At 43.6% G+C, this 12,460-nt stretch overlaps 1 protein-coding gene across 5 annotated transcripts in view; it reads left to right on the top strand.

The window, feature by feature from the left end:
• Window positions 1-12,460, top strand: part of Cfap61 (cilia and flagella associated protein 61) — a 278,785-nt gene that overhangs the window by 66 nt on the left and 266,259 nt on the right. For 3 of the 5 annotated variants that reach the window (XM_021156893.3, XM_085833584.1, XM_021156892.3), the window contains exons 2-3: window positions 4,522-4,673; window positions 11,901-12,051. In XM_021156893.3, coding sequence (XP_021012552.1) covers window positions 4,531-4,673; window positions 11,901-12,051 — 294 coding nt within the window. In that variant the 5' untranslated portion in view covers window positions 4,522-4,530. Of the gene's footprint in view, window position 1; window positions 164-4,516; window positions 4,674-11,900; window positions 12,052-12,460 lie in introns of those variants that run through there. The other 2 variants (XM_085833579.1, XM_085833577.1) reach the window with 2 other exon arrangements.

Raw genomic sequence — 12,460 nt, 5'->3', positions numbered from 1 at the left:
GGGCGGGCTGCGCCGCAGGGATATGGGGCTCCGGCGGCGAGGGCTCATCCAGGTCCGTCTCCGGGATGCGTGCAGCTGTAGTCCGTGTCACCTTTGAGGGACGTAGAAATCCATCTCGGGTGTAGAAACTCCGGGGAGAAGGGAAGAGCGCGGAGGAAACCTTGTAAGCAGCCTGGGCAGCGGTGCATGCTGGGATTTGTAGTCTCTTGAGTCCCCGCCCCCTCGCCCTAGGCTTCCCCGCGATTGGACCAAGTTAATGATCTTGAAATGTGGATTTTTTTAAAAATCAAAAGAGGTAGTTTCGAAACAAGATGTTAGAGAAAGGTGGAAATTAGTCAGTAGCAAAGCACCTACAGAAACTGACCAAATTTTTAGTCTGTAAATTTTTTTATTTTTTGTTTTCCGAGACAGGGTTTCTCTGTGTAGCCCTGGCTGTCCTGGAACTCACTCTGTAGACCAGGCTGGCCTCGAACTCAGAAATCCGCCTGCCTCTGCCTCACAAGTACTGGGATTAAAGGCGTGCGCCACCACGCCCGGCATGTAAATTTGTTTTTATTATCTCAATTCTCTTATCCTTAATATCCTCAGCTATAAAAGGATAAAAAAAACCTATTTCCTTAAGATTAAAGAAAAAAAATCTGTCTATGTAGAATACTCTCTAGATGTTAGTACGTATAATATCTGAAGTACATTAAAAACAGTGATTTAGCATATAGTTAAGATAATTTTTTAAAATAAAAATTTTGGAATTGACAGCAAAATTGGGAAGCTGAGCTTCTCCTACTCCCTCTTTCCCCACCCTCAAAGGGCTTTCTACGATCCATTACCCCACCCCTGTCAGTTACAGGAAACTGTTACAGTTCACTTTTGTAACAGTCTGAGATTTAGGACAAAGGCAAGATTTTTTTTGTTTTGTTTTGTTTTGGAGACAGGGTTTCTCTGTGTAGCCCTGATTCCCTGGTTGTCCCGGAACTCACTCTGTAGACTAGGCTGGCCTCAAACTGTCAACATCCTCAGGGTACCGCCTGTTCATCCTCCTATCCCTCGAGCCTTTGTCCATCAATACTCCTTTTTATTAAGCATTTTGTTTGTTTGTTTTTAATTCCTTCTTCGAGAGTTTTGCGTTTTAATCATAGCCATTCCTCCAGCTTCCCCCAGATCTACCCCACTCCCTATTCACCCAACTTTGTGTCTTTTTTGTTTTGTAACCTTTGAAGACTAATTTGTATTGCCCAGATATTCTTGGATATGTGGTCTTTTACTGGAGCTTGGTCAACTTACCAGAATGTTATACTCTTAGAGAAAACTCATGCTTTCCAGCAGCTAAAAAATGGCCAATTTCTCCACTGCCAGGTGTGGCATTGTGTGCCCATCTCTCCATAAGGGGATTTGGTCTGGCTTGAGTTTGCACAGGTTTTGTGCTGTGCTGCTGTGTCCAGATGTTTTCTGTAGTCGTCCACTGCCTCTTGCACTCACACACTGCCTCCTCTCTGACAGTGAGAGCCTTGGGGGCTGAGAGAGTGTGGACACTGGACCGAGGTAGCAGGGATCGATTGACCTATTTTTTTAATGTCTCTGTAGTTCTTTGTAGATGGTTGGAGTCATATACCTCTTCAGATTACTGTCTCTCATTTAGTAACGTGCACTTACGCTGCTGTCTTTATTAGTGACTTAATTAAATCCTTATGAGTTTTTTGTTACTGGTGGTGATGACGATGATTTGTTTGTTTGCTTGTTTGTTTTGGTGTTGTTTGTTTTCTGGTACAAGGTCTTACTGTGTAGCCCTGGCTGGCCTGGAACTCCCAGAGATCTACCAGCTTTTGTCTCCCAAGTACCGGGGTTAAAGGCTGGTACCACCACATCTGGCAATAGATAATTGTTTTAAGGAATTTCCATACTTGCCCAACTCCTAGTATTTGGGGGGAAAAAAAAGTATGTCATGATATCACTCCTACTCTCTCTAAACTTTCTTTTGCAATTTTTCCAAACTACAAATGAGGATAGCCAATATCAAAGCATTTGCCACAGCTCTAAACCATGTCATCCAAATATCCAAAATCATCTCGTTTCCCAAACATTAAATACATTGAAATTATTTTTGCTGTGCTCCTAAAGTGAAACCACCAGACAGGCCAATAGCTGCTAAGATAAGAGAGTGGGGGAGAGTAAGCTAATATCCAGGTTTTGGAGATGTTGCCTAGATACCAAGGTCTTCTTGTCTTTGCAACATGAAGTGCTTCTATTCTGAGTCCATGGTTCCACTAGGCAACAGCTGGGCAGCGCTAAGGTTCTCTAGATAACCACCACGGTCACCATAACACCAAGGCTACACAACACAGACCTCGTCACACATGGGGATCTGCTTCTCTCCCACTGTGCTCTATGAAAAGCAAAAGTCCTCTTGTACCCAGCTCACACAGCTTGCTAAATGCCTGGGCAATGGAAACATCTGGACAGCTTCACTGGTCAATTATTGTTGTAAAATGGGAAATGGTTAAAGAAAATGAATATTTTGGCATTTCTGATACCTCTCCATTTCTGTAAGCTTGGGCAACATTGACCATCCCCAGGAGCTATGTTTGCCTTGAAGGTGCTGATAAAACTTCTCTGTAAGCCTGTGCAGTTGGTGGTGGGAAGGGCACTGGAGGACTCCAGCCTGTCACCCTGCTAGCTTCCCAGGGTCTAGTCAACTCCATCTCACACTTTTCACTGAAGATTTGCAGTTAAGGAATACCAGGACCGATTTGATCTGAATCCCTGGGGAACAGTGAGGAGAGGGAAGAGAGCTCACGGTGGGGAATGGCAGAGGCAGTGCTGGCTTGAGATGCCAATGGTTTTTATTTCTGACCACATGTGTATGACCTCAGCCGAGCCGCTGTCTTCCCTGGAGGCTTGGTTTCTTCAACAGGGCATGAGCACAGTCTGTTTCATCTTCAGAGTCTTGCAACATTCCATTTCTTTGGAATATCTAAGCTTAAAAAAAAGTAGCAGGATATGTCTTATGATAAAAGTCATACATACTATGTAATTCCATTTATATAATTATTAAAAATTGACCGAGATCAACTGTGGTCATCAGTGCAGGAGACTAAGAGTTGCCTACAGGAGAGCTTTCTATATTCTCTGTGACCATGCCAAGCTGACTTCCCTGATTTCAGTTGACCTATTAGTATGTAATAATTCTTCCCTTGGAAGGGGAGGGAGGGAGGAGCAGAAGGAGAAAGAGATATGGAAAGAAGAGGCAGACAAGCTTTGAGATGTTAAGTGAAAAATTGAAACCATTTTGTGGGCTACTGTTGCTGTTGGCAGCATTTTCCCAACTTTCTGGAACCCGGACACTCTGCTGTTGCAGCCATTAGAGGGTTCTGCTGAGAAAGACTGTGGAAAAGATGTATATATTAAGGAGAAAGTAAGTCTCTGTGATGGACTTCTTCTAAGCCTTTGATGGATTTGTTAGCTTTCCACTTTTTGGACAAAAATAATGAGCTTGTAAGAAAAGGTGGTTGAGCCAGGTGTGGTGGTGCACACCTTTAATCCAGCACTCGGGAGGCAGAGGCAGGCAGATTTCTGAGTTCGAGGCCAGCCTGGTCTACAAAGTGAGTTCCAGGACAGCCAGGGCTATACAGAGAAACCCTGTCTCAAAAAAAAAAAAAAAAAAAAAAAAAAGAAAGAAAAGAAGAAGAAGAAGAAAAAGTGGTTGATTTGAACTCATGATTCCAGAGGGCTCTGTCCATCCCTGCTCACCTCGCCCTGTTGCTGTGGGCCTCTGACAGCAACATGATGGGAACTTAGGACAGTGGAAGTCTGTTCACCTCATGGTGGCCACAAAGCAACAAGAAAGAGAGCAAGGGACTGGGGTTCTTCCCCTACAAGAGCATGCCTTCAGCGATCTATCTTTTTCTTAAATGTTCCACCATCTCCCAGTAGTGACTCAAGTTGCTGACTGAATCCTTAATAAATGAGCTTTTGGGGAGACATTTCCAAGATATGTCCAAACTCATGGTTTAGAATAGGTTTGGCACCTAGGGTTTCAAAACATGGTAACCCCTCAGGAAAACTGTTTAAGGAAGCATATGCTTTCTTGTTTAAACTTTAGATTTTTGTCTCATAAAACCTTTCAAGATTGCTATCTTTTAGGGTTCCAGGTTCCATAAGAGCAAACTTATTTAGAATGTGGGGATGGAAGTCAATATTTTCCTTATAACACGACTGTATTGCTGCCACAGTGGGTTAAGTCAATAATCCCTTTAACTATCCCTTTTTAAATCAGTTGTGGACAGTTTTAGGCAGGCCAGTTCTCAGTTCTTTTTCTAGAAGAACAGCATTTTATCAGGTTTGCAATGACAGTTGTTATAGTCAACTACCTGAGGAAATGTGGCCTCTGAGTGCCCCTGAGCACCCCTGCACAGGTTTACTCTGACCACATGAAATTAAGCAACTGTCCAGTGTTGTATGTACTGTGATTGAGCTAACCTGTCATCTGAGATGAATAACAGACTTCCCTCTTTCTCTTGAGGACAGGAGAGAAAAATGTCCATCCTCACGTCTCCCAGAGGGAAGGTCGAGGTGGTACATTGCCGAAGAACAGAGTCCCAGGACATCTTCTGTATCAAAAACCTCGTTAGAAAGTTTACTCAGAAGCTGTTTGGGAGGCTCAACATAATCTATTTGCTGTAAGTACATAGCCAAGTGAGTTCAAGAAGGCTTGTCAGTTTTACTGCAGGACTGGGGCAGTGTTTCTTAGAGACAGAGCTTTTGCCCAGCACACATAAGGCCCTGGGCTCAATTCCAAGCAAGAAAACCACTACCACCATTTAAAAAGCTTATCACGCACCAAAAAGGGAGTCCAGTCCACTCCCTTGATCTCATGGCAGTTCACTGCACAGTGACAAATGCCTAGCAAGAAATCTAGGGGACAACCAACCTCTCTGTCTTCTAGCGGTGTGTAAATTGAAGACATCTCATGGGCTTTAGAGTTAAGCAAACTTGAATTGAAACCTCAACTGACCCACTCGGGTACAATCAGCTGGGGTACATTATTAATGTGACCATGCTTTGAGAACTTACATCAGGCTCTGTGCCGACCAGGATTATGTTATTGAGTTACTCCGACCATTCTCTGAGGTACCAGCTGCTGTTTCCATCTTATATATGAGAATGGGAGGCTTGCAGGAGGTCAGGCTTACAGAAGTGGCTGAGCCCAGGTTTGCCCTTCTAAACTTGAAAATGTGAACAAATGTTTTTCTTCAAAGATCTTGTTCTGCCTGTTGTATGTGTGTGTGCATGTGTGTATACACATATGTATATATATGTATCTCACTTATATCAACACATCTATGCATGTCTCTCTCTCTCTCTCTCTCATCTATATATGTATGTATATGTATATATGTGTATATATATATATATATATATATATATATATGGAGAGAAGGGTCAGTGAGCAAAGTGCTTGCCACACAAATCAACCAAAAATCCAAACCAACATCAACACCACCAAAACCCAACAAGAACCACAACAAAAAACCCCAAACAAACCCAACCTCCCCAGGATCTCCAAAACAAAACCGGTACTGGGAAAAAGACAAAAGGACCCCAGGAGCTTGCAAAGATGGCAAAGGCCATGTCTCAAAAAGTAAGATGGAGTACAACTGAGGAAGATACTTAACATCAGTCTCTGGTACATGCAAGAGTGAGAACTCTTGGCTTCATTGACAGAGTAAAGGAAGAAAAGGAATAAAATTATCTCGATACCTGATTTAATATAACATAATATAGTATAATATACTATTCATATGTATTTAACATAAATATATATAATATAATAATATCTGATAAATTTAAAGTTATTCTTACTTATAACTCAACATAAGAACTCCCTTAACATGCTGAAGCTATAAAACCATTTACTGCCATGATAATATATTAGACGAAGTTCTTTTCCTCTATAAATGGTGTGAAGTTTTCTGTCACCATGTCTTTTATTTGACACTGAACTGGATTTCTTAACTACTGCAGTAAGAAATAAAGCATGCCGTATGATGGCGTACACCTGCAATCCCAGCACTCAAGAGACTAAGGCAGGAGAATTGTGAGTTCAAGGCCACCCTGGGTTACTTAGGAAGACCTTTTCTTAAAACAGCAAAACTAAAGTAAAACAAAACGGTACATGTTGACAGCTGAGAAAACAAAATAGATTACTTATTGGCAAATGATTTATTCTTTGTTTTTGTCCCATTATTTATTCTTTGATAATTATGGACATGTATATAATATGTCTCAGTCTTGTTAACCAACTCCTCCTTCCCACTCTTCCTAGAACATCCCTTCCCACCTTCATGTCCATCCGTCCCCGCCCCTTCCACAGCCCTTTCCATTTTTAACCTACTGAATCTGGTTTTTCCTGCCTGCTGGGATGTTAACATCAGGTTCACTTGGCTTTGTATAGTTAAACATCCCTGCAGTAAGCTCATGAGTACAATGGCCTTGTTCTAGCCAAAGACAGTATTTCAGAGAACCTCGTCCCATCCTCCTCACATTAACACATATTTTGATTTTCTGTGTATGGGTGAGATCAGAGATGGTTGTGAGCCGCCGAGTGGGTGCTGGGAATTGAACTTTGCTCCTCTGTAAGAGCAGTGAGTGGTCTTAACTACTAAGCCATCTTTCCATCCCTCATGTTTTTTCCACTCCCTCTTCCATGGTGTTTCTTGAGCCTGGGGTGATTTATTCGCTATGTAGAACATCAGAAGGAATATGTAAAAAATAATAATTAGACTTAACATTGAAGTTTAAAGTTGCCAGCTGCCAAGTCATCAAATTAAAGTAAATGCATTTTCATAAACAGAACTAGCTGTAGATAGTTTGGAAATGTCAGGCATCTACACTTATGCCAAAGAATATAAAGTATCTAGTCTAAAACTGACATGATCACCCCTATGTTCTTGGGGGATATTGTCAATTTCTGAAAGCTATTAAAGAAAAATTATATAAATCAAGGGGGTTACTGCCTTTTAGATATGAAGATTTAAAGTCACAAATGGGCAAAGCCAACCACCAAGGATTGTTTGTTGAACTTGATAACAAAACTCCAAATTCATGTTGGAAAGCAAAAGAGTCGAACAAACCTGGAAGAAGGAAACTCAATAGAGAGACATGTTCAACAAAGATTCCTAGGTATAACTCTGGGGATAGTACAGCGATGGCCACGGTATTGTCAGACCTTGATTGGCCAATTTGAATCCTATAAAGAGACCCATGTATGCTGGGTGTAGTGGTGCAGATTTTTAATCCCAGTACTTGGGAGGCAAAGGCAGGAGAATCTCTGTGAGTTCGAGGTCAACTTGGACTACATTGTGAGTTCCAGGACAGCTAAGACTATGTAGAGAGACTCTATCCTAAGCAGGGAGTGGGAGAGAGAGAGAGATACCCAGTGTGTATGAGAGCTTGATGATGATGACAAGGCAGAAAGGGCTTCTGAGAAAGGCTGTGCCATTTTATAAGTGGCGCTGTGACCATTTTCTAAAACCAGTACAGATAAGACAATAGATGTACATAGCAACTTCCCACCTTACAAAGTCTGGAATTAGTTTTGGACGAATTTGTGGCTCCAGCATGGTTAGTATCTAACACTGAGGACAGACCTGCAAGGAAGTATCTTGTTTTCCTTGGGGAACTGGCCTCCTTGGGCCATAAGCTGATACTTTAGACTTAGTGTAGCCTTTGCCTGCCTTCATCTCCTTCCACCTCAGCCACGCCAACTCCATCCTCCCATCCTAACTTGGGTCCATCTTCACTCTGCTCCCTTCTGACATCGCAAACTCGCTCCATCTGGCTGCAGCAGGTTGGGCAGAGAATGTACGGCCTCTTCCTTGGTCCTCCAAGGCAGGATCATTAATCGGGTATTCAGACAAAGACTGCAGGAAGTGTGTGTCTTACAAGTGAGGCCCACCTACAGATCTTTGTCTTTTCCTGAAAGCTTCCACAAACCTATTTTCTCAAATCCTGTACTAATTAAGCCATGTGCTAATTCCACAAAGGCTTGACATTCGGCAGCCAGTTAGGCCTGAAGGTAAGCTGGATCTTGGAGCAATTTTTACTTCCTCAGTTAGTAGATAGGAAAGTGCAGCTATGCCATGTGGAAAGGTGTGGTGAGACTGCAAGTCTATATGTAAGTCAGACAAGGGGACACAGTGCCTGTGATCCTAGTACTTGGGAGATCGAGACAAAAGTGTTGTGGAGTTCAAGGCCAGAAACAGTCGTGTTAAATAAAATGTGATCCTTATAAAGTATGAGCAGCCTTAGAGGCCAGCATACTTCAAGAGAAAAGGTAAATTTACATTTTCATTTCCTGCAGCATCAAGAACATCTGCTCCCAAACCCACCCCTCTTTCATTTTGCAGGCTAATTCCTGGCCCTTTGCCAGGCTGACCCGAAGGCCTAATGACTGATTCTTTTTTGAGACATTTCTCAAAACAGTGATTTCTTTTCTCATCTATTTAGGGTTTTTTTTCCCCCTTATTCACAAAGAAATGAGTAGAACTGACCAGGATAAAAACGAGTAGACTGGTCAAGGCAGATGAGTCAGGGCGGGAACTGAAGCTCCCATGCTGAGAGCAGACATCACACAGTGGCCTGGATGAGCAGAGCCCCATCCCAGCCTCCCATCTGTGTGTGATGAATCCAGTGAACAGAGGTCTCTTGCTCACTCGCTTAAAACGGAGCAGAAAGGATGCTGCCTCACCAAGATCCCCACCAAGTACTCTTGAAATAAGTTTTGCCTGCCTTTGGAAAAGGTTCCTTAAGCCAGTGGAGCAAATGAGACAGTTGTTACTCCGAAGAAAGTAGTTCTGGTTTTCATTGCTGGAATTCAATATCCTTGAGCTTTCATGACATTTGTGTGAAGTACATGCCATACATGCATCTATCATGTATAGACACAGACATGCTATGTACATGTATACAAAGAACAGTTTAAATCCTATCTTTCAAAAGCATGACGTCTCTTACTGCCATTTTCTTCCTCCCCCTACCCTAGAATGGGTTTTATCTATCCTCCATAACCCCACTTTTGATCCCAGAATGTTTTTTATCTGTCCCTAGCAGGGCACAATGACTGAGGGGCAGTAACAAATGGAAATTATGTACACAAAAGGATAATGCTACAAAAGTCTCTTTTTATTATGGCAGCTATTTGGAAATTATAGTGCATTTTCCCCATTGAAACAAAGTTGTTCCTGGCTGGCTTCCCGGGCCAACCCACAAAAGCTTATTTAATCCATAATGTCTGTGCAGTATGGCACCGTGTTAATTGTGCTATAGAACCCAAGCACCACCCTACGGTTCCCATGGATAAATGCATTTCAAGTTAAAATTGAGATTCCAGGAACACTTTGTCCCTTGCTCCCCCCCCCTACCCCCCGCAGGGCAATGGCAGCTCCCTGTGCTCAGTTCTTGCCTACCTCTTCCCGCCACTGGTGTGATGGTCATATCTGATCCATGCTGGTTTTTGTGTGATGGGTGTTTTTTTCACATGAACTAGAAGGATGGCTCTCAGGTAGGTTATGGCCTAGGGCAGAAAAGCCCAAGGGAGTTGGGGGAGGAAAAGTCTTTGTTGAATTGAGAGGTTATGGGCTTGCATTTTCTTGTCAGTGGACCCCTTGCATGGATACTATATTCCTGAAATCTACAGGACCTTTCTTTCATTAGATTTGTCTTGAGGAGGGCTTTTGGACCATGTGTATCCTGGTTTATTTCCCCCATGGCTGAGGGGGAAGATCTGTGTCACTCGAACTTCCCATGAAGAGGGCCAGAAGTGGTCGGTGCTGGGATCACCATCCCCAGGACAGTGTTTCCTAAAGATGTCCATATACATACATAATGGACTCCAAAGAGGTCTCACTGCATGCACACAATTTTAGTTCAAAGATGTTTTAGAATTACTTCCCATTGATAGCAGAGGAGAATGTTTTCCCATTTCCCTTCCAATATTCCCATAAAATATTTTTATGTAAGCCCAATGTGAATTGATTCAGAGAAAATTATGAAGCTAAGCACAAGGGGTGGTGTGTGTGTGTGTGTGTGTGTGTGTGTGTGAGAGAGAGAGAGAGAGAGAGAGAGAGAGAGAGAGAGAGCAAGAGAGAGTGAGCTGCTTGATGAACTGTTTTAGTCAAATGATTTGAGATCAAGTAGAAAAAAATGGGCTACACACAGTATGGAGTCCACACTTGTGTTTATTTTCTTCTTTTAAGATTTATTTATTTTATATAAGTGAGTGTTTTCCCTGCCTGTCTGTGTGTGCACCGCATGCATGCCTGGTCCCCTTGGATGTCAAAGGAGGGCACTGGGCCCTCTGGAGATGCCCTGAGGGGTGGTTGTAAAGCGCAGTAACTCCTGACATCTGACTCTGAAGTGGTCTTTAGGATGATGCTCAACTTCATTCAGTTACGCAAGTGAAAATTGCCTGTCGGTTTATATGCAAGTGTTCTTCCTGTGATAAGCTGCACAGTGAGTCACAGCATTTGCTGTCACAGGGCTGGCAGGTAGCTAGGATGTCGAGACAGTTCCTTGGGACAGTCCACCCTCCTAAGTGCTGGAAGGTACCACTTCTTACACTGTGACTGATGAAGGTCCCAGGAAATCTTAACTTACATGAGACCCCTCTGGGTCTCTAGTTCTGCATCAAGATCAGTGGACGCTGCTGCATGGTGGCAGGTCTTGGTTGTCAGGTTGAGGACCCTCAGTTCAGGAACCGCTGCCATCTTCTTGGCCCCAGGGGAGGGTCTGTGAGCATTTTCTTGAGTTCTAATTGATAGAGAAGGACCACCACACTGAGCGGTGCCTGGAATGAAAAAGGTAGCTTGGTGCTGGAGAGATTAGTCATCACTTAAGGGCACTTGTTGCTCTTCCAGAGGACCCAGGTTCAATTCCCAGCCATCTCCAGGGTATTCAACACCTCAGGGTTTCTACATGCATATAAATAAATAAATAAACTTAAAAATAAACCTTAAATAAAAGGAAGTTAGCAGAGGAACTAGAGATATAGCACAGAGTATTTAGCTAACATTGGTGAAACACTGGATTCAAAAGTTTAATCCCGAGGGTGGGGGGTGAGGAAGAGAGAAGCGAGATCTCGAGGGTGCACACTCAGGCATAGATGTGTGCTGAGTGTGAACTGAGAGCATGCCAGTAAGCAGCCTTCCTCGGTGGTTTCTCCTATAAGTTCCTGCCTTGAGCTCCTGCCCTGACTTTCCTTAGTGATTGATGGTCTGCGACCTGGAAGTGTAAGGTGAAATAAACCCTTCTCTCCCTGATTTTCCTTTGGTCCTGGTGTTTATCACAGCAGTAGAGCGTGAACTGGTGACCACAGATGCTTAGGCGCTATGTGAGTCTGACTTGGGACGTGGGCTCTGGGCTTAGAGAAACTGCCTAAGAATGCCAACAAATCTGGGAGTAAACACAGCTTTGCTAACTGTGTGCAGGAGACCAGCCCATCCCAGGTTGCCCAGGACTTCGCTGGCTTTTGGCATGACGGCTCATATCCCGAGTATCACCTCAGTCTCAGCAAAGGACAGTTGGCCACTGTAACCGTGTTAGGAGAAAGTGTGGAATGGAAAGGTCTTCTGCCCAGAATGCCAAGGAAGGCTTTCAGATGCTTACTATGATAAGCACAACACTTCTGGCAAAACATAATTTTAAATAACAACCCAATGATGTCATACACACCCCCCACCCCAAACAAGCACAGCCTAACTTTCAGCAACACTGTTCCCCCCCCCCCCCCCCGCACCAGGTGTAATGGGCAGCAGCAGGTCCCAAGCTCCAGTAGACTAGAGGAAGAAGGAGTCGACCTGCCTTCACCTCACTTTTAATTGTCTCTGTTCATGTGTGCATTTTCACAGAGAAAAGGCAAACCTCGCTGTTACTGTCTGCAATGACAAGGAGGAGATCATGGCTCACTCCATCTTCTTGGACTATCCCAACTGGAACGTCGCCAAGCAGGACAACTGGATCCCATTGTTCAGGGAACTTGACAGAGAAATCCCATGCACAGTAAGAAAGCACAAAGCACGTTGGTTAGAACAATCCGACTGTGGAAGGGAGGACCTGGTTTCTGACAAGTGTCAGTTAGTTTCTGGGTTGAGAACCTCAGCTGATGCAGAAAGCATTTGAACAGTTAAAAAACAAGTGGTAGAAAGCTGGAGTCCAGGAGGCCAGAGTGTACAGGGTGGGTACATGGTGGCCTCATCAGCCAGCTGCCTCCATGGCCTACCTTGTGCTTTTACAGTAATAAGAGCTGTAAGCAAGGAATTTGTGTGTCAGATACGCACATCCCACTGCTGTCTCCGTGTCCTTGCGTGATGTCTGTGATATCCCCTGTCACCTAGGCAGTTGCCCTAGAAATGACAACAGAGCCTCAGATTTAGTCATATTTTGTAACATTTAAAATGCCCTGGTAGAG

Source organism: Mus caroli, unplaced genomic scaffold, assembly GCF_978045245.1.
Source record: "Mus caroli unplaced genomic scaffold, Mus_caroli_1 scaffold_2, whole genome shotgun sequence".
Taxonomy (NCBI): domain Eukaryota; kingdom Metazoa; phylum Chordata; class Mammalia; order Rodentia; family Muridae; genus Mus; species Mus caroli.
The sequence above is the reverse complement of the archived record's forward strand: the minus strand, read 5'-3'. Positions and strand labels throughout refer to the sequence as shown.